Here is a 20,457-nt window from a genome sequence, read left to right as displayed (position 1 = left end):
GGTCACCCGGACCCAGGCCACCCGGACAGGTCACTCGGATCCAGGTCACCCTGCTCCAAATCACCCGGATTCAGGTCACCCGGATTCAGGTCACCCGGATCCAGGACACCGGATCCAGGTCACCCGGATTCAGGCCACCCAGATCCAGGCCACCTGGATCCAGGTCACCCGGATCCAGGTCACCCGTATCCAGGTCACCCTGCTCCAGGTCACCCGGACCCAGGTCACTCGGATCCAGGTCACCCTGCTCCAAATCACCCGGATTCAGGTCACCCGGTCAGGGTCACCCTGCTCGAGGTCACCCGGATCCAGGACACCGGATCCAGGTCACCCGGATTCAGGTCACCCAGATCCAGGCCACCTGGATCCAGGTCACCCGGATCCAGGTCACCCGGATCCAGGTCACCCTGCTCCAAATCACCCGGATTCAGGTCACCCGGTCAGGGTCACCCTGCTCCAGGTCACCCGGATTCAAATCACCCGGATCCAGGACACCGGATCCAGGTCACCCGGATTCAGGTCACCCAGATCCAGGCCACCTGGATCCAGGTCACCCGGATCCAGGCCACCCGGATCCAGGTCACCCTGCTCCAGGTCACCCGGATCCAGGTCACCCTGCTCCAGGTCACCCGGACCCAGGTCACCCGGACCCAGGTCACCCGGACTCAGGTCACCCGGATCCAGGACCTGGGACCCAGGTCACTTTCTCTGGAGCCCAGAGAAGGTGAGAACTGATTCTTTCTTTCATTTCCCTATTCTTTTATATTACTCTCCAAGAGGTCAATGGTTTCTAAACCAATTCACGTAGTCGTTTTTTTCTAGAATTTTAAATTTTTTTCGAAGCATTTTTTTTGTCACGGGGCTTCTTTTTTAACTTTTTTTCAAATCAACTGGAATTTTTACTTTTGAAATCTGTGAAACTCCTTTAAAAGATCGTTCATTTGAACCTAATTATCTTGTTTCAGATATTAAAACATTGTCAACTGATGGAATGTTTCTGATATCAAGGCAAACATTTTGCGAAACAAAGTTGCTGGCTGTTGCGCCTTCGGCGCAGTTCATTTTTTCTTTCGGTTTTTTCCTCTCCTCACTTTTCTATTCCTAATTCTCAAAGGATAGAATATCTACTCCTCCCTCCCCCTCTTCCCGCGTGGTCCTCATGGCGCAGCTATGTACGGGCGCAGTGTGGTGCGGAAAGTCCCGGTCTCAGTTTTGGTGGCAGCCACACTCTTATTTAAAAACCGAAAAGATGACAGCCTGACACCGGGACTAACAGAAGTGCCGAGCGTTTTATATATAAGGAAGCTTGATCGTTACTGTAGTTTCCAACGCCTCTCATACCAGATGATTATTCTTTAGCATAACCAAACCACACCTACACACTGTTAGCTCCTCCTATGTGTCTTCTGATATACCGGATATCATGACTTTTTCATTTTCTCAGCTGTTCCTTGTTATGGTCGAATGTTGTTATTGTCTGAGAATATTAACCGTAGATATTCTCCCCATCCTCTCTTTCTCAGAATGCAATTGTATTCGTTGTTACTCACCGTATTTTAGAGCATTTCCAATGTGTATGTTGCTCTACTACAAACTGAAAGTTTTTCAGGTTGGGAGAAAAAGGATGTCTGACAGTCACTGGCTCGAAATCACAACCTACTCCGATCATATCGGGTTCACCATTTCTACCATGGCCAACTTTGTTTTGCTTTTTTTGTTAGCCGTTCGTCCTACAAAAACTCTTGGTTCCTACAAATATCTAATGATTTCTTTCTGTATCTTCAGCCTTTTTTACACCTCCATTGAGACATTCCTACGACCGGTGAGCATTTGAAAAGTCAAGATGTTAAGAGAAAGATGTCTTTTCAGCTGATCCACATCTATGACAACACAATATTTGTAATCCAAAGAAAACGGTTTCAATACTCGGAAACGGTGGCCAGAGCAATCTCTTGTGAGTTCACACATCATTGTTGTTGTATTTACTCTTCTACAACCGTAGATAGTTTCAGCAACCTACTGTGGCTGCTACGCAATGAGCTTCACCCTTTTTGCTGTTCATTTTATCTACAGATATTATGCTGCTTGCAGGTATTCCAGTGACTGTTACACTATAAAAAATTCAATTTTCAGACAAGACTATCTCAAATATTTTAAAGGACTATATTTTGTTGCATGGATTCTTGGAGCAACATTGGTTGCAGCAAGTTGGGGGTTCGCCGCTTTCATACTGTATCCAGAGACGGATAGGACCAAAGCGGCGGTGCTGTAAGTTTTCATTTGCTTAAGAGTTATAACCAAGCTTCTTTCAGCCACGTCATCACGACATCGTATGGTTTAGACCCCGATTGGGTAGGAAATGTCCCATACAGTTACGTAAGTTGAGGATAACCAGTCGATCTAGGGACACCAACTCTGTTTTAGTGGCGTACAGAAAACGGTATTGAATACATCAACCCTCGGAACGTGATCGGAATACTACAACATGGAGTTATCATGACAGTTTCGTTTGGAACCGTATTCCATTGTGGATGGAAAACCTACAAAACCATTCGAGCAACAAGAGTAACTTCTGATAAAACCCGCGAACTTCAGGACCAACTTTTCAAGGCACTCGTGCTCCAGGTACTAGAGTTACATTTTCAGTACAGTACCTCAAGAAACGTTTTAGACCATCATTCCAACATGCTTGATGTATATACCGACAACCATGCTTTTTGTAACCCCGTTCATTGGTCTGAATATCGGATGCTATGGAAATATCACAACTGCTACGGTGCACTTGTATCCTGGAATCGATCCTCTCGTTCTTCTGTTTTTGATCCGTGACTTTCGAAATACGCTCCTGAGTAAGTTCTGTGTTTTTATGTCTAGCATCATCACACAATCTTAAACAGAGTTTTAGAAAAAAACGTTTTCAGGAAAGAACAACTTTAGTTCTGTCAATATCACTAACTAGTGTTGTCCTATATGTCTGCGCTTCCGCTTATACATGTATCGTATAATTCATATCTGGACTTATTTATCATTCAGGATGGAATTTCTTCTGTTCGGCATCCCAACGACGGATCAACCCATCTTCCGCAGCAAAGTCATACCAGCTGAGCTCAAGTAAAGCCTTTTAGCTTGTAAACTTTCTAAATATTTTTCTTTCTAACAAATCACCTTGTACATATAAACATAAATATATTCATTACAAAATGAACTACAGTTCTATATGCTGGGAGTTACAAAATAGTAGTAGATTTTTGAATCACAGAGTTGGTAGCATTGAGAATTTTTTGTGGGGTTTTTATCAGAGCTGCTCTAAAATCAGAAATCAAAATTAACAGGATTAATGGATCAGTTCCTGGATATAAATGTATCGTGACAATTGCAAAACTTCCCCAGGAGCCGATTTCCAAGTTGATAAGAGGGGTTATAAAAACAATAATAGTGGGAATGTAGATGAAAATCGTTGGAAGAGCAGTCTATAAAAATCCCGGTAATCATAGAGATTGCTATGCCTGACCTGAAGTACCAACGCTTTGAATAGCTGATTCTGAATCCTTTTTGTAGTTTGTGACACGTCTCGAGGCTTTCTCATGCCAACTACTGTATTCCATCCACAGTAAAAAACAATGCTAAACGAAGAGACCATCACTAAAAAATGCTGCGCAACACCGATAATACTTCGAATTATAATTATTCGGATTCCATTTTCATAGGTCCACTGAAAAAACACATCTTGGCACAAGTTTTGTGGTTCAGGAGCTCACAAAAGTATAGGCTACATAATCGGTTATCCTCGTATCCAAGTTGTATGATTTTTCGGCCACTTCTCTGAAAAAATAACTTATAAATATTACGAGCTACGCACCTTGAACTAACTGAAAGCTTTTTTGGGCCCTGAGGCTACCTGGGAAACAGAAAAAGGAAAATGCGCCCCAGCTAACAGCAACACAAAAAACTCCAAGTAACCATAATCCGAAGTTGGAACCCTTGAAAAACTTGAGCTTCTTTGGCTGACAAACTGCCCAGTAACGATAAATAAAATGAACTGCAAAGAGTGTGAAACTGACAGCAATACAACCACAGTATGTGGCTGAAAATTACATTATACAAAGCATTTTGAAATTTCCACTTCCTACAACTTACAGACTGTAATTGTACGACTTTCGTTGAATAATGAAACAGGTGTCATCGTAAATGTGGATTAACTAAAATTTAGAACTATGGAAATGAAAAACTAGAAATGCAAGTCCTTACTGGTTCCAAAACAGTCTCGACGATTGTATAAAATAAACTAAAGAACGAAAATGTTACCATCAAGTATTTATAAGGACCAAGGGCCTGAAGAGGCAGTGTACTCAGAAATACTACAGTATAAAATTTATAACACAGCTCAGGACCGTACCAGTTACTGCTGCTTTATGGGTTACAGTTAACCAGATAGCGTCGGACATGATAGTCAAACTAGGAGAGGAAAAAAACATAAATGAAAAACTGAATGCTTATAGCATCCTGAGATTTTTGACGTTCGTTATAACGAACTTCCTGTTCTCAGTAGTGAATAAAAATATGTATTGCAATAAATAGTCTACCTACTGTTCGTTCAGCTATCGGGGGACTATTTTAGTCTCAATAATTCTTTCGGCGCGCCTACGTTGGCATCACGAGCATTCAAAGTACTACGATGCACGGGTGAACCTCAAAGTGAATTTCGTAGATCCCAATGTTCGACAAATTTATACCATCCACACTTGGGTCTCAGGAAGCGGGTCAGAAAGCGCGCCACAGTAATTTTTTCAAAAATTCTAAATTCGCTGCTGAACTCGTTGGCTGAGGATCAAAGTTTTAAACGATGAGCGAAAAAGCAAATCAAACCTGCGTCCACTTTAAAATTATTAAAGTTTTCTGGCCAACGAGTTTGCTGGGGCGCCTTTTCTGACCCGTTGCTTGAGATCCAAGTGCATCCAGAAAATGCAAAAAAATATTCCGAAATTATCTATGAAAAGTATGGTCCCCTTCAAGGACTATGACTTTAATTCGAGTCAATATAAGATCAGCATGCTTTCAAGGACCAGAATTTTTAAAGGATCAAAATTTTGTATAGAGTCGACAAGTTTATATAGAATCGACAAGTTTATATAGAATCGACAAGTTTATTCCAGAAGTCAAAATAATCAAATAGTCTCCAAGTAGAACTTTTCCACATCCTCCAATAAGCATTCAATTTTTTCGGCCAAAACTTTCTGGTACTTTTCAGCCGTTTGCTCACTCATCGATTTTATTTTGACGTCTACAGCAGGACCCAATAAAGGTAGAAGAGCCAATCCGCCCATCGGAAAATAAGAACGATACGACAGTTTCAACTGAAAATCAAAATACCTATTTTAGTTCTGAATTTTAGCTTCAGAATAGTTATCCCAAGAAGTCATTACCTGTTCCAGTGTGTATGGAATTTCTCTCGTTTGCATTGCCTCCAAGAAATATGCATAAAAATCCTCTAAAAGTCGCTCCCAGTTCTGTCGACGCTCTGATCCAGATAATGTTGAGCACAAGAAACGCACCAAATCTTCAGCCGGATTTCCCATATGTGCCAGCTAAAAAGCATGACATTAAGTTTTCCTTTTCGCCTTAATGCCAGTCTCGAAAATGCAATTTACCCTCACCTGATAGTCTAAAACTTTGCTGACATACATTGATGCATCCTTTCCCGGGGCGAACAGTATATTAGCAGACCAAAGGTCACCATGAACAAAAACGTTTTTGTTAATACCTGAAAGATTTTGCTGGAAAATTGGGCTCTGTTCGACCGGTATAAAACTAACCAATATATTTGTTGAGATTGCATGCCTTCTCAAAATCTAGTATTCCTGGTGCCAACCTTTCAACGCTGGCGACCAACTCTCCGAATCTTTCCGGGTTCTGGTTTTTCGTGTGCATAAAAATTCCAGTCATTCTGTCACCTTCCATCATTGACTTCATTGACTCCGTATAGGAGCTATCATTGAAAGTTTTTTCGATTTCTTCTTCTGGTGTGGAAACTGTTAAAGCTTGAATATGTGCTATCGCTTTTAGAACGGGTTGGATTTCTTTCACAGTACAGTTTTCATATGAATGCCGAGTTTCCGAACCTTCAATATATTCCATCCCAATGAATCCTTTGGTCTTATTGTTCTCATCGAATTTGCTGGTAAAATAGACCTTCAGTATCAAAAGGTTCTCCGGTTCTCCTTTTTTCAAAACATTATAAAAATCCACTTCTTGGTTGTGAATCCTTTGAATAGAAATCTCAAAATTAGCATTCATGTCTTTCTTCTCATTTTCTGATTTTTTGAATATTCCTTCCTTCTCTGCTTTACTAATTAACGCTTTGATATGTGAGAATGACACAACTTTGAGGACAATCTTATGAGGGAGAGTGTCGGAAGGTTTGTTCCATTTGCAGCTAATGAGAATGACACAAGAGGAAAACCCCTATAAAATATTCAATTCCCAATTTTATTCCTAAGTTCCTTACTAGAAAACTACTTACATTTCCATCCCCTATGACAGTCATTTTGCTTTTTGGTGTCAGTTCAAGATCCGTGTCCATTTGTTCTCGTATAGCATCATTCACATCTTTCAGAGTGACATGGGTTCCAAAAAGTCCGTTTCCATCTTCAAGGATAGTCAATGAGTTATCAGTAGCCATTAGATTTAATTTTGGCAAACAATAGGTAAAATATCGATAGACCAAGGAGAAACGCTCGACAGCTGCCAAGACAAGAATACGAACTTTTTCTTGAGTGTGCTCTTTATAAACCCTAGCTCTCTTTCCGTGATTTCAATCAACTTTGTGGTCTCTACCTATTATTGTATTGTGTGTCTTGTGTGTGTGTGTATGAGCAACGGAGGACGGGTGAAATGCGGTTGTTTGATCTTCGAAAACATCCCCACCAAATTAGTCATCGTGTAATACTAGGGGAAAAAATGGCAACTCCGATACTACCATGACCTCTTTTTTCTGAACATACCGCCAAAACCTGTAATAGAAGGGCCCCATTGTCAAATTTTAGCTCAATTATCTCAACTCCTACGCAAGATATCAAAATGTGTCACCTGTCATAACACTTCTGATATTATGATGAACAATTTATCAGTTGGTGACTTTTTTATATCTTTGACAGGAATCAAGAAAAATTGGGTCAAAGTTTAAAGTTAGAGGGCCCTTCTATTACAGGTTTTACGGTATGGGATTCTCAAATTTTCAATTTCGCGTATGAAAAGTGATGAAAAAAATAAGGAAAAGTATGGATGCATGCCTGGAGCATACCAGGAAAATCAGGGCCTTGGTAATCCAAATTTGAAAAATTATTAAATTTCAGAAATTCTTTTCAAATTGTTTTGTCCTTTTTAATGACACCCCGTTTTTAGCCGGTCTGTCATTTGACCGAAAATTGGTTTTTTGACCCAAACATTTTTTGAAAACACAGGAAAACAAATACTGAAAATCCAGACCGATCTTTGAATATTCTGGAAGAAAGCCCAGCTCAGCCCGGCCGGTTGTAAGTATGATCGAAAGGAAAAAATATGAAACATTGCGCCCAGAAACCTGTAATGAGACAAGACGACTATTTCAAAAAACAACTGATTTCTCCTTTAAAAATTATCACTGACAAGCATTTTAGCAGATTTCGACAGGTTCCTGAAAGACGCTCTTTTAATACAGCATAGTTGGTTTTTGGCAATTAAAATATCAACCTAACAGGCTCCCTTGTGAGCTACTTCAGCCACAACTCGTGTTTTTTCACTAATCAAAACTGGGAAAACCAATGTCGGTATAATACCCTGCTGAGCAAATTAGTATGGTTAAATTTCGTAACAATGCCGCTTCAAATATAGAAACAACAGTTGTCTAACAAGGTCCCTGTCACCAGACCTTAATCAAAACAACTCCTCTATGAACGTTCAACACCTATTTTTGCTCGTGATTCCTATCAATTTGATCAATTGAGCAACGTCGCCTTACTTTCTCTGTCTCCAATCAGTTTACGTCAATGATATCTTATATGACGTACAAACTGAAAGTGCACAAAAACGGTGTGCCTATCATTCGAAGCACACTTTGTTTATAAACCGAATCGATTCCATATCAATTCTTCAAGTTGCAATTCCCTATCAGTTTTTCAAGTTTTACACTTTTTAGCTTTCTCCAACTATTTTTTAAGTTTTCGTCTTATTGTTAATTTTTTAGATAGATCATGCTGAACAGAAAAACATTAGTGGTTCTTGCCGTCTGTGCGCTTCTTTTAGTGTCATCGATTGACTGTAAAAAGCCAGTCAAGGGAGAGAAGAAGGGAGCCAAGTAAGTTTTATCCACTAACGATACCGTTGAAATTAACAATTTTTCAGGGCAGAAAAGGTCGAGAAGGCTGAAAAGGTGAAGAAGGTTAAGGCTGAAAAAGTTGTCGTTGTTGATGAGCCAGAAGCCGTCAACGAAACTGCTCCAGAAGTTGCTCACCAGGAAGTCGAAGAAGAGGAAGCTGAAGAAGCAATTGTTCAACCACAGGCCGTTCAGAAACACAGAGTGTCTCCACCAAAGTCATTGAAGGTATAACTTGCAAAGATCCAATTTTAAAACATAAAATGATTATTATAGGTTGCCAGCGCCTATGAAACTTGCAAGTTGGAATGCAGAAAGCAAAGAGATGCAGTCCACGCCGCTGACGTATGTTACTTTTGAATTCTTAGTATTCAGAACTATCTATTCAAGTAATATATTTTTGCAGTATGTTGAACAACTTCGCCAGGAACTCGCTACTGCCGAAGCAGCACTTGCCGCGGAAAATGCTCAAGTTGACGCTCAACACGCTCCAGTGTCAGCCCAGTAGATTAATTCACTATTTTATTTTAACTCCCGTGTCCAACACATTTCTCTTTTTCACCTAGAGAAGAGTTGTGCATCGAAAACTCTTATCTAGAAAGTTTAAGAATCAATTTCATCACCATTGACACAATCATGTTTACCAAATATAGCAAAAAATATGAATAAAAAATTTTATTTGTAGACCGATTATATTAATTTCAGAAATCAGTCATGTGTGAGTACTGCTGACTTGATCGATTGGTTGAGTGGAGTAAGTAACTCGGGTGGCTGAAAACGTTTGAATTTCCATTCGATACGAGAAATATTACAAACTCACTCCTCGCTCGCCCAATCGGATTCTTCATCAACATATTTCGGAATTCTCGGTTTAACAAAATCAAGATCAACGGGTCGATGGTGTGTACAAGGCTCCAAGAAACAGTTGTACACAAGAAAATCATTACAGGCTGGGTTTGCATGCCTGAGATTATGAAAAAGAACACAAGCTCTGTGGCGAATACGGCTCCTTGAATGATGCATTGCTTAACAAAGGTGATTTCTCGTTCACGCTTCTTCTGACTTTGAACACAATTGGCAGACATGAGACGCTGCAAAGCCATGTTCTTGTTATATTCTCTACAAGTTTGGACTACTTTGGTACTTATGAATCAACCTAAACTTTCAAACATATGCAGTGATCCGAGAAGAATCGATCAGTTCATGATTAACAAAATAATCCATCATAGTTCAGTAGTTCTCGATTTCTAAAAATTTTTCACTAACCATTCCAGGAGCCGTAACTTTGATCATTATAATAGTCATAACATCAACGATAGCAATCAATGCAACGACCCCGAAATCTTTGCAAAAGTCAATATAAAATCGGATGACGTCACAATCCGCTGATGTGTTGACACCAAAGTACCATCCGAAATCCACGTATGGGAGAAGGCAATTGTCTGAAAAGAGAAAAAATAACGGGTGTTCAAAGATCCCCTGAACATCTTTATGTGCAAGAGTTCAGACACAAAAATTGAACTGACTGGCTAGGTGCATGTAGATGGATGTGAAGCATGGGATGGCGTAGGCGAGACCAATTAGAACCCTCGTGTTTCTCTCGCTAAAAATTCGTATATAACATCAATTAAATTACTTTTTTCCGAACTCACTTAAAAATGTTGCTATACTCAATTGGGAACGAAATAGCACACAGACGGTTGACAGCAATAAACAAGTGGGAAAAAATGCAGACGTCGTAACAGAAAAGAAGGATTAGGCCGGCATGGGCAGAAGCGAGCTTGAACGAAGGAATATCCCTTTAAATCATAAAACAATTCAATATTTCTGGGTATTATCTGAAACTTACAACAAGACCATGGGACAGTAAAAGCACATGAACACTGCACACAAAATGACTTCAGCAAAGGATTGAGAAGCTGACAAACGACCAAAAGAGTTTTGTAAAGTTTTCAAAGTGGTGGCAAACATGAAGACAGATAAATTGCCAATCAGTCCAGTTAATGAGATCTGAAATCATAAAATTACTTTTTGATATTCAAAAAGGTTTTCATGTTTTCAGCTGCGAGCTAGATTTAGGTTTTCACACTTTCCGATTTTTTAATGCTCACCAAAAAAATGACCATTGTTACTACAATCCTTTGTGATTGGCTTGAAACCGCTGGTTGGACAAGAAGATCAGTTTCATTAGTAGAGTTCATTTTGTTCTGATTCTGAATTAAAAAAAAATTATGTTACGCTCCATGAGAGGATAATCAAAGTTCAATAGTTAGAAGAAATGAAGTAGACCGAAAAATGAGCAAGACTAAAAACCGAAAAACTTTGTGATAGTTCATTTTATTACTCATCATTTCAAATCAGCTCAACGATATTCAGATTGTGAGAAAAGAATCGTTAAAAAGGAAATACCGTAAAACCTATATTAGAAGGGCCGATCATTCTATTTTTCCAAGGTACCTCCGGAGGGCCCTTCTATTATAGGGGCTCTCCAATTAGAATCCTTGTATTTTTCCAGCAATTTTTAAAGAAATTTTTCATCAAAAATTCGGCGAATTTTCGTTTAAAATTCATGAAAATCTGTTTTTAAGCTGAAAAATAGTATTCCAACAAACTTCTATTGAAGTATGGAATTCCCGGAATATTTTTCAATGACAATTTTCGGAATTGTTCTAATTTCAAGACACATTCTGAAGGGGGACCTTCCTTACACAAGGGGCCCTTCTATTTGAGGGGCCTTTCTTTGAAAGGGGTCCTCCTAAAACAGGTCTTACGTTATGTTTTTAGCAAATTGCAAAAAAAAAAGAAGTTTTTATCGTTCTTTGTCTATTTTTGATTCAGAAGCAAAAAAAATTTGAATTTATATGGTGAACGAATGGAAACCAATTTTTTTGCATAATTGTTCAATATGGATGAAATTGTGCATAAATAAAACTGAAGAGTTGAAATCGAGTGGTTCAAATGATGAAAATGTTAGAGACGATGGAATAGGAAACTAATTATTTTTCGACAAAACGTGCGTGTAGCAAGCGGAAGTCTCGAACATTCAACAAAAGAAGACGGGGGTGGAAGGATTCATTCAGACCAATTTTTAATTTTAATTATACAAAACCTTCTAGAAAAAATGCAATCCTGAAAGGGCTAGAAAAAAACATATATGTGAATTGGTTTCGAGGATCAAGAAAATTCCCAATTCTAATAGTAGGCCTTTGGGTTAAGCAGGAATGGGACATTCTTCAAGGCCAGTAAGCAGGAACAAAGGACTCAATAGCCATTTAAAGATTGGCCATTCCGGTCGATTTTTTCCGCTTTTCCAAAAAAAAAAGTATTCGTCAAAAATTATTTAAAGAGAAACTTGGAAAATCTGTGAAAGAGTTTCTTCACTTGAGTTCCTTATTGAATGCGTAGAAAGAAAAACGAAATGAAATTTCAAAATGAGATTTTTTTAGAAGAAAAGGAGGGACTTATGTTTGACGAAAAAGATGAGCAGATTCTGAGAATTTTATTAAGATTCATACTTTTAATAAGGTCAGGACAGAATTTTTTGTCTAGAATATTGGTTTAGCGACACCAAAAGTCAAGAAGATAGCAAATTTTGTGAGATTTGTGATCTCAAAAAAGTTAAAATCACTCGGAGTGCATTGAATAATTCAAAGTTCAAAAAATTGTATCCATTTGGAATTCCAAGTATATGAGAAACTAAAGTGATGTGAGCTAGAATACTACTTAAAATTTTGAGGTACCGTAACCGTGGTTATCAGAAATGCATATGTGCCAAATAATATACTTTTTCAGATATTTAAAGATAATTTTTCAATGAGATTCACCTAATCCATTCAGCTACTCGTATTGTTCTCCATCTTCCTCTATTGTCTATTCTTTGTACTTAGCGCCTAAATCCGTCTCAATAATCATTATAAGATTATCCTTATTCATAGGTGTTACTGTGCTCTAAGATCCTAGAGATAAGGTTCTGGGAAACAATGGGACATATCTTTATTGTCTTAAAGTGCAAGAGAGACGTCAGTGACACATATCACATCACAGTTCAGATTTACAATATTGTAACATCAAATGACCGGAACAATCGGATCTTAATACTGATGAAAATGGTCCACTGATTTTAATAGCTTCAGTGAATTATTCGATTGCTAAGTAAACTTATAGAACTTCAGGCGAAACAGGGCCCCACTTTCATGGATGAAGACAGAAGACATAGTTTGAAAAATATATGTGAAAGATTTTGATAAAAACTGGTATCGAAGTCACACAAAAGGTCAGAAGTTCGAAGAACTTGAAAAATCCAAGCAAGGCAATTTTGTGATCGGATAATCACTTACTACGTTTTTGGAAAAGTGGATCTTAAAGGAAATATGTCGGACTTTATCTGAAAGAAAAAATGGATAGAAGTCTATTACGTATATCAAAGTGTTTACTGGAAATCAACATCACAGGAAACAAAGCTTCCGGTTTTTTTTCGAAAGGATGCAATTCAGTTTATCATGCGTTAAGCTGTTTCGAGAATGTTTTCAAGGTATGTCAGATCAAAAAAGAATTACTGTGAATAGATGTTTGGTTTTGCGAACACCGCACATATTTATACTAGAACTTTCCACAAGAAAAAATAGGCACCTTCTCTGTGAAATGAGCTTCATTAAGCACAAAAGCTTTTTTTCAATAACTTGTTGACAATTTTTAATGGGGCAGGCTTAGTCACACATCATATATCTCTGAAATTTTTAAACGAAAATATTACGTAAAAATATAAAGGTGGTTTTTTGAAATCCTATTTTAGAGACCATAAACTAGAAAGAATATTTGCTGGACATGGACTTAAAACAAAAGTGTCTCCAAATCAGAAAAAAGTTAGAAACAAAGAAAATTAGAGCAACGTAAAGCATGGCCGGTTTTAAAAGCATGGCCGGTACGAATTCTTCGAAAAGCAAAAGATCGATACACCATGCGCCGTCCCGAATAAGCCTAATACATATACCAATCCTGGACAGATTTTTCGAGCGTGTTAGACAAAATTAAAAGAACGATTTTTTTGAGGTTCATCCGACTTCAAACAAGCTACGCCTTTCAGATGAGATGTCCGGAAACAGTGAGATTCAATGGCGTGTGAAGTTCCGTTTGTGGTGGTCCTGGCATCCGTTATGATAGCGGTCGGGTTGTTTCCAGGCATCGGGTGCGGAGATGAGCTGTGATCCTTGATTAGTACTTTTGATACTGATTGATGTTCTCCATCCTTTTCATGTTATTGTGATTTATCCCGAACTCAATTTTGCAGATCCTGGTCAATAGTTATTTTCTCGTTTCTCTTTTTTTCATGATAGAATTTTTGGTTTACAGTATATTCTGCCTAAAACACCAGCATTTGTTCTATTATCATCCTCCTTCTCCTCTCTATCATCAATTATCATTGCTCAATGAACTCGTGCCCTATCTCCGACTCTACCCAACGACCGAGGAATGAAAGAGATAGAGAGAAGTACCAATTGCTACACCAGAGCGTCAAAAATCAGACGATAACAGCGCCGATCAGATGTGATATCTGTTTTTGATCATTTTTTCTGGAAATCGATTATAGTCCAATAAATATTACATCTTGCTTCCGATTAGTGATGTGGAAGGATATTTATTTAGGTCCATCACTTTTATGCTAACCTTTTTCTACCTGTTCTTTTCCGATGTTTTCCTGAAAATTCAAAAATAGAAGGAATTCAATTGAAAGAGCTCACCCCTCCGCATCTTGGGAAGAACATTTTTCTTTTTTTGGTTCTTCTCAAAAAAACCCACATGTGGCGTAGTAAAGCTAGGGTATTGCATTTGGAGCCACTCAACTTTTTTCATTGGAGGCCAACGACTAACTATTTTGGACTTGTTATTGAGTCGGCTCCAAAATCTTGTTGTTGGAAATTTGAAATCTGTTTCTGAATATATCAGTTTGTTTGCTGTTTGAAACATAATTGAATTGATAGTATGATCATAGAAGTCATCTTTTAAAAAGTTTTCCTAATTAACTTTTTTCAACTTTTCTGAATTTTTAAAAAAATGCGACTATTTACTTGGCCCGGCCCGGCCTATTTTCACAAAAATGCGTTTTGTGAAATCCGGTGTTTTTTGTTTTGATCAAAAATGTTGAAATCGTAGAAAAATTATAACAGACAAACAAACCGAACAAACAAGGAAATTTTAGAGAAAATTGATTTAAGATCTCAGAATCTGGCTAAAAAATGCAGGTTTTTCGATACCGGGCTTTGAAAATTTCTTCAGGCGCGAACCGGTCCATGGCGGGCCCTTCTATGCCCTTCAATTAGAGGGCCCTTCTATTTTTCCAGTCATTTTTCTCGAAAATTTTCATTGAAACATTTGGCGAATTCTCGATCAAAGTTCATGAAAATCTATCAATTAAACTGCTTCTATTACAGGGAGCCCTTCAGGGCGCATATATTAGAGGGGCCCTTTTATTAAAGGTGTCAATTTTCAGAAAAATGAAACTATAACTTCAACCTATCTCGTTAATTATTTCTCAAAACATATCATTCTTTCCTTCATTTCCATTTGAATTTCTGACGAAATACGAAACTCATCAATTTCAATTTATTCTATTATTTCTTTTCCTCTTCCTCACCAATTTTCATATTTCTTACTCATTTCATTTCCCGTAGACTTGGTGCTTTCCATTATTCTCTCTTCCATGGTCTCATATTTTAATTTCATAAGACATCGGTTTCCTTTACCCTCTCATATTTTAGCTACCATTTTTCATTGAATCGAGTTTTCTATTTTCAAAAATTTGTTAGGTTTTAAAAATTCTCAGTTTTCTACACCAACCTAAAAAATCTTACTTTTTCGCGGTCCTTGTTTCTTTTTTCATTTTACCAAAAAATATCTCCATGATTGTCAAACTTTTCTAAAAGATTCAAAAAATCTCTATCGATACGGGGACAAATTGTCGATGATGATTATTTATGAAAATGTTTCAAGACAATGGGTGTAGACATGACAAATGGGAGAAATCCGATACATCTCAATTTCTTGCACAGCCACACTCTTTTACTCTCACTCACGAATTGATAGAGGATAAAGACAGAAAAGAATGACGGAGATCAAAAAGATTCTCGATGCCAGTCGGTGCTCTTTGAGCGCGCTCTTTTTTTTTGAGGGAAGAGAGGACGAGTGGGTCCTGGATTAAAAAAAACGCATGCTTTTGTTTCGTGGTCATTTCTATGAACTAAACCTTTAGAGTTTTATGAGTTTTTTTCTTGGTAACCCGTTAGGTTTTATAGATTCAAATTTTATGAGTTCAGAAAATACTCGATATACCTACACCGAAAATTTTCACCAAGTTTCCTGAAATTGGAAACTATTGCATTTCTCTTGTAAATATTCAAAATTGTATCAGTTGGCCAATTTTTGATATATTTTATAGGAATCGAGATACCGTAAAATCTGTAATATAGCGCCATGGCGTTCTATTGGGGGGGGGGTATTTTTGGATGATGTGAGGTAACAAAATTTGGTTTTTTATTTGATTAGAAGAGTAGAAATATATGCAAATGATACGAAATCTTTAGATCCCACAGCTACTCTGTGAATCAAGCAAGAAAAACCTTGTTTTGCAACTTTGAGGTATATTTAAGCACCTAAATAGGGTGGCGTTGTATTAGATGGCGTTATGGCTCCGGAACGTTTCAGAACCCGACGTTTCGGAACCACGACGTTTCAGAACTACGACGTTTCAGAACCCGACGTTTCGGAACTTTTCTGAATTTTTGCATAATGATTTTTGTACATAAAAGGAGTATTGCTCATTTCAATTTGTTGTTTTTCTGTTTTTTTTTCGTTCTCATCTATCGTACTCCAAATAATGATAGATTCACATTTGGAAACTCTCAAAAAATCGAAAAAAATTGAAATTTTTAAAAAACGAAGTCTAAAAGTACGAAAAAAAATTTAGCCGGAGAATATGAGTTTCATTTTTGCATACGTTCAGCAATAACACCGTTTTTGAAAATATCACCTTTTTTCTATTTTTTGAGAGTTTCCGAGTGTGAATCTATCATTATTTGGAGCACAGTAGATGAGAACGAATAAAAAAAACAGAGAAACAACAGATTGAAATGAGCAATACTCATTTTATGTACAAAAACCACTATTTCAAAAATGCAGAAAAGTTCCGAAACGTCGGGTTCTGAAACGTCGTAGTTCTGAAACGTCGTGGTTCCGAAACGTCGGGCTCTGAAATGTCCCCGAGCCGGCGTTATATTACATGTGGCGTTGTATTACTGTTTTTACGGCAATTTAGCTCGAAGTGCACGGATAGGGCTGGCTTCTATTAGAGCAGTTATGGTAAGGTTTTCAAATGCGAGTTGCAATTTGTTCTTTACAAATCAAGGTTCGAAAACCAAAGTGCTTCTATTTCCATCTCCATTGCCCTTTTCCCTTTTTCCACCCAGCCTAATCGTATTTTCAATTATTTTTATCGAGTCTTTCCGCTAATTTTTTGGACTCGATGTTTTTTTTTTAATTGTGCAAATTCTTTTCCAGCGCTTGAATTGAAAAATCTCTAAATTTTCAGATGATCAATTTCTACGCTATATTAACATCAATATTCTTATCCGGTGTGCTATCATTTAATTCAGAATTGCCAATTCAATATGAACTGGCTAACAATATTTTGGAAAATTATCAGAAAGGATTAATACCAAAAGTAAAAAAAGATTCGCCAATTAATGTGTCCATGTCCATACAGTTGTACCAAATTATTCAAGTGGTGAGTAGTTTTGAGTTTTTTGTTTTGAAAATTCAAATTAAAAAATATATTTTGGAAATTTTCGAAAAAAATGGAATAAGTCAAGTCATCCACAATGATTATTCTTTCTGGCCAGATGCTGAAAATTTCATCTGAAATTTTTTGGCTTATTCGAACACACAATTTCACCCAGTTAGATCTTCAGAGCTATTATTTCAGAACGAGCCCCAACAATTCCTACTATTAAATGCATGGGTAGTGGAGGTCAGTTGTCGTTGTTTTGTTGGTCACAATCCTATTTTTATAGCGATGGGTAGACCAAATGTTAGGATGGGATCCTGACGAATTCGACAATGAAACGGAAATAATGGTTCGACATGATGATGTCTGGCTGCCGGATACTACATTGTATAATTCGTGAGTCTAGAAAATTCGGATAAAATGATTTTTCGTTCCTAAACTTGCAGCCTCGAGATGGACGACTCTGCATCAAAAAAACTCACACATGTCAAGGTTACTACATTAGGAAAACAACGAGGTGCAAGAATAGAACTTCTATACCCGACAATCTATAAAATTAGCTGTCTCCTAAACCTGAGATTCTTCCCGTTTGATATGCAGGTAGGTTGAATTACTACAGACAAGCAAGTTAGTGTTAATTCCTTTAGAAATGCAGAATGACGTTTGGAAGCTGGTCGTTTGATAATAGCTTAATTGACTATTATCCCCATATTTTCAAAAATGGTCCCGTTGGACTTCAGAATTTTCTGGAAAACGACGCTTGGAGTGTGTTGGTCACACATGGTGAGTGAATAATTGCTTTATTTTCATAGAAAATGCCAAAAACCAAAAGTTCAGAACATTCAAAAAATAGTTTTAGAAATGAGTGTCTGTCACTTCTGGTGAGGATTAGCGAATGAACTGCTTTGCATTCCTACCCACATTCTAGAACTCTTGCAATACGTAAAATCACAGACATAAAAGATAATTTTCAAGATCATCATTTGCTCAATTTCTTTTGAGTTAGCTATTAATGAATAAAAATATCTCACAAAATTCAAAAAAGCAAAAAATCCCTACCATACTTGTCTACGGGCCGGCTGATAACTGGCTCCAAAATGAAAATTATGGGCAAACAGCATACCAGATGGTAGAGCTCGGATAGCTCTACAACCACCAATAAGAATCAGCCAGCTTCAAAAGCGGTATTTTGGTCCGGGCTGGCGATTTTCGCCCGGCACTACTATCAAATTTCGGTCCGCACCCGTTCACTGATTTAATGGTAAACGTTGGCCCGGATCATGATAGCGCTTTCGAAGCCGGTCGATTTTTTTGGACGTTGTAGAGCTCGCCGAGGTCTATCATTTGGTATGTTTTGCTCACAATTCCCATTTTGAAGCGAGTTATCAGTCGGCCCGGAATCGGATCGTCAACAAGTAATATCTATACTAAATTTCAAGTTGTTTTCAGTAGACCGTCAGGAAAAGAAGTACTCTTGCTGTCCAAACAACTACACCTTGCTTCATTACGACGTAGTGATTCAACGAAAGCCTCTTTACTATGTTCTCAACCTCATTGCACCCACCGCAGTCATCACCTTCATATCAATCATCGGATTTTTCACGTCAGTCAATCCGTTCACCAATTTCTGCAATGTGTGCGTTTGGAAACTAATATCTAACCCCTATATGTCCCTATTTTTGTTCAGATATGTTTCGTGTGCGTCCGTTTTTTCTCTTCTCCCATTAGCCACCTTTGGTGATGTAGATGTTGTGATGCTTCTAGGCTAAAACTTCTCCTGTAACTAAGATCTATGTACTACGGAGTTTTGAAAGTTCACTATTTCATTATTCAGATCATCATCGGTTCATGATTTGAGGCAGGAAAAAATAACGTTGGGAATCACGACGCTTCTATCAATGTCCATTATGATTTTCATGGTTTCTGATAAAATGCCTTCAACTTCTACCTGTGTCCCTTTAATAGGTAAACGTAATACTAGAAAAATGGATATTCATCTGAATTCTAACTTCAGGACTCTTCTATACACTCATGATTACCATCATCTCATTCGGGACTCTAGCCGCGTCATCAGTAATTTTTGTGCAAAAGTTAGGATCTATCGGTACACCCCCTGCATCAAACACAATGAAATGGACTCATAGAATAGCTCCATTTGTATGGATACAGATGCCATTGGTTATGAGGCAAGCATATGCCAAAAGAGCAAAGGAAGAGAAACAACGGAAACGAATGCAACGGAGAGATAGTATGTGGACAAAAGTGTATAAACTGGCTAGGGATCATTCGAAATTGATGGCAACGTCAAATGATGGAACGCAAAAATTCAATCAAATCTCTGATTACAAAAATCATGATATCGGGATTATTGACTCATCGCCTTCGCAGGCGGGTAAGTGTGATAATATTTTTTGAAAATAAGTTACCGAAAAACCTGCAATAGAAGGGCTCCTAGCTTTTAAGTTTTAGCCATTTTATCTCGGTTTCTGTCATAGATATAAATAAGTTGCCAACTGATGAATTGTTTATCATAATATAACAAGTAGTGGTTTTCAAAAGTTTTAATTTCGGGAAAAATATTCAGAAAGTGTTAATATTTCTGTTTTATTTGTTGAAAAAACACGTTGCTCCCAAAAACTTAACGGTCCATCTTTTGGGAGATTCAAAATATTCACGTGGCTCACAAAAGTTTTTGAAATTTCAGTACTTTGATGTGAAAATTAAAACTTTTGAAATTCACTACTTGTTATATTATGATAAACAATTCATCAGTTCTCTTATCGGAGCCAAAATTTTTGAGCTTAAACTTGATAGTGTCGGGGCCTTTTGATTACAGTTTTACGGTAGGTTATGCTCCTTGTATCAAAAGAAATTTCCAATACATGTGATTATTCCAGTGAAATAGAATTTTTATAGCGAAAAAATGGCTTATGCCTAAATGGTCGAGAATCGGTAAGTTTTAGCGAGTGTTTTTTAAGCTTAAAATTTGGAGAAACTCTACGATCATGCTTTCCAACCTATAGAATTCTTTTATAAATGTTTTCATTTCTAACAAAGTTGATTTTCAGAAGAACCCGGCACCCTTGAATCATTCGCCGCTCCTATGGATACCAGCTATACGGAATCTCTAAATATCCCAAATTTGAACCGAGTACCGTCAAGTACTAGTATTCACAGTGTCTTAAAACCAACTGAAATTCAATTGTCACCATTTAACACTAGAAACATAGTAGAGCTTGAATGGGACTGGGTGGCCGCTGTGCTGGAAAGAATGTTCTTGATTGTGTTCACCGTATTTTTCTTATTCTCAGCAATCGGGATCAATTTAGTG

At 37.7% G+C, this 20,457-nt stretch overlaps 6 protein-coding genes across 6 annotated transcripts in view; 3 read left to right on the top strand and 3 right to left on the bottom strand.

The window, feature by feature from the left end:
• Nucleotides 1-1,624: 1,624 nt before the first annotated feature.
• On the top strand, nucleotides 1,625-2,959 carry Cbr-str-113 (the record flags this gene model as incomplete). The annotated part of the gene is made up of 8 exons (XM_002647528.2): nucleotides 1,625-1,822; nucleotides 1,870-1,954; nucleotides 2,013-2,091; nucleotides 2,134-2,268; nucleotides 2,313-2,376; nucleotides 2,425-2,625; nucleotides 2,672-2,849; nucleotides 2,922-2,959. The coding sequence occupies 8 exons, from the start codon at nucleotides 1,625-1,627 to the stop codon at nucleotides 2,957-2,959; spliced, it is 978 nt and encodes a 325-aa protein (XP_002647574.2).
• An 892-nt stretch (nucleotides 2,960-3,851) lies between these two features.
• Nucleotides 3,852-4,183, bottom strand: CBG06659 (the record flags this gene model as incomplete). The annotated part of the gene is made up of 2 exons (XM_045237248.1): nucleotides 3,852-4,084; nucleotides 4,138-4,183. The coding sequence occupies 2 exons, from the start codon at nucleotides 4,181-4,183 to the stop codon at nucleotides 3,852-3,854; spliced, it is 279 nt and encodes a 92-aa protein (XP_045093276.1).
• Nucleotides 4,184-5,165: 982 nt separating this feature from the next.
• CBG06658 lies at nucleotides 5,166-6,679 on the bottom strand (the record flags this gene model as incomplete). Its single annotated transcript, XM_002647526.1, has 5 exons — nucleotides 5,166-5,354; nucleotides 5,424-5,585; nucleotides 5,655-5,761; nucleotides 5,814-6,462; nucleotides 6,521-6,679. The coding sequence occupies 5 exons, from the start codon at nucleotides 6,677-6,679 to the stop codon at nucleotides 5,166-5,168; spliced, it is 1,266 nt and encodes a 421-aa protein (XP_002647572.1).
• Nucleotides 6,680-8,228: 1,549 nt separating this feature from the next.
• On the top strand, nucleotides 8,229-8,858 carry CBG06657 (the record flags this gene model as incomplete). The annotated part of the gene is made up of 4 exons (XM_002647525.1): nucleotides 8,229-8,332; nucleotides 8,380-8,578; nucleotides 8,627-8,695; nucleotides 8,757-8,858. The coding sequence occupies 4 exons, from the start codon at nucleotides 8,229-8,231 to the stop codon at nucleotides 8,856-8,858; spliced, it is 474 nt and encodes a 157-aa protein (XP_002647571.1).
• Nucleotides 8,859-9,062: 204 nt separating this feature from the next.
• Nucleotides 9,063-10,551, bottom strand: Cbr-srx-41 (the record flags this gene model as incomplete). Its single annotated transcript, XM_002647524.1, has 7 exons — nucleotides 9,063-9,121; nucleotides 9,171-9,441; nucleotides 9,617-9,792; nucleotides 9,877-9,953; nucleotides 10,003-10,149; nucleotides 10,200-10,360; nucleotides 10,462-10,551. The coding sequence occupies 7 exons, from the start codon at nucleotides 10,549-10,551 to the stop codon at nucleotides 9,063-9,065; spliced, it is 981 nt and encodes a 326-aa protein (XP_002647570.1).
• A 6,380-nt stretch (nucleotides 10,552-16,931) lies between these two features.
• Cbr-acr-23 overlaps nucleotides 16,932-20,457 on the top strand; it is a gene marked incomplete at both ends in the record, with an annotated part of 3,661 nt that continues 135 nt past the window's right edge. The window contains 10 exons of the mRNA XM_002647523.2: nucleotides 16,932-17,126; nucleotides 17,325-17,369; nucleotides 17,413-17,522; nucleotides 17,573-17,726; nucleotides 17,774-17,909; nucleotides 18,576-18,762; nucleotides 18,961-19,091; nucleotides 19,141-19,518; nucleotides 20,043-20,078; nucleotides 20,195-20,457. The exon at nucleotides 20,195-20,457 is cut by the window's right edge and continues 135 nt beyond it. Of these exons, the coding sequence (XP_002647569.2) occupies nucleotides 16,932-17,126; nucleotides 17,325-17,369; nucleotides 17,413-17,522; nucleotides 17,573-17,726; nucleotides 17,774-17,909; nucleotides 18,576-18,762; nucleotides 18,961-19,091; nucleotides 19,141-19,518; nucleotides 20,043-20,078; nucleotides 20,195-20,457 (1,635 nt within the window). The remainder of the gene's footprint in view (nucleotides 17,127-17,324; nucleotides 17,370-17,412; nucleotides 17,523-17,572; nucleotides 17,727-17,773; nucleotides 17,910-18,575; nucleotides 18,763-18,960; nucleotides 19,092-19,140; nucleotides 19,519-20,042; nucleotides 20,079-20,194) is intronic.

This window comes from Caenorhabditis briggsae, assembly GCF_000004555.2.
Source record: "Caenorhabditis briggsae complete genome, chrV, whole genome shotgun sequence".
NCBI classification, from domain to species: Eukaryota; Metazoa; Nematoda; class Chromadorea; order Rhabditida; family Rhabditidae; genus Caenorhabditis; species Caenorhabditis briggsae.
Note: the sequence above shows the minus strand (reverse complement) of the source record. Positions and strands in the feature narration are given on the sequence as shown.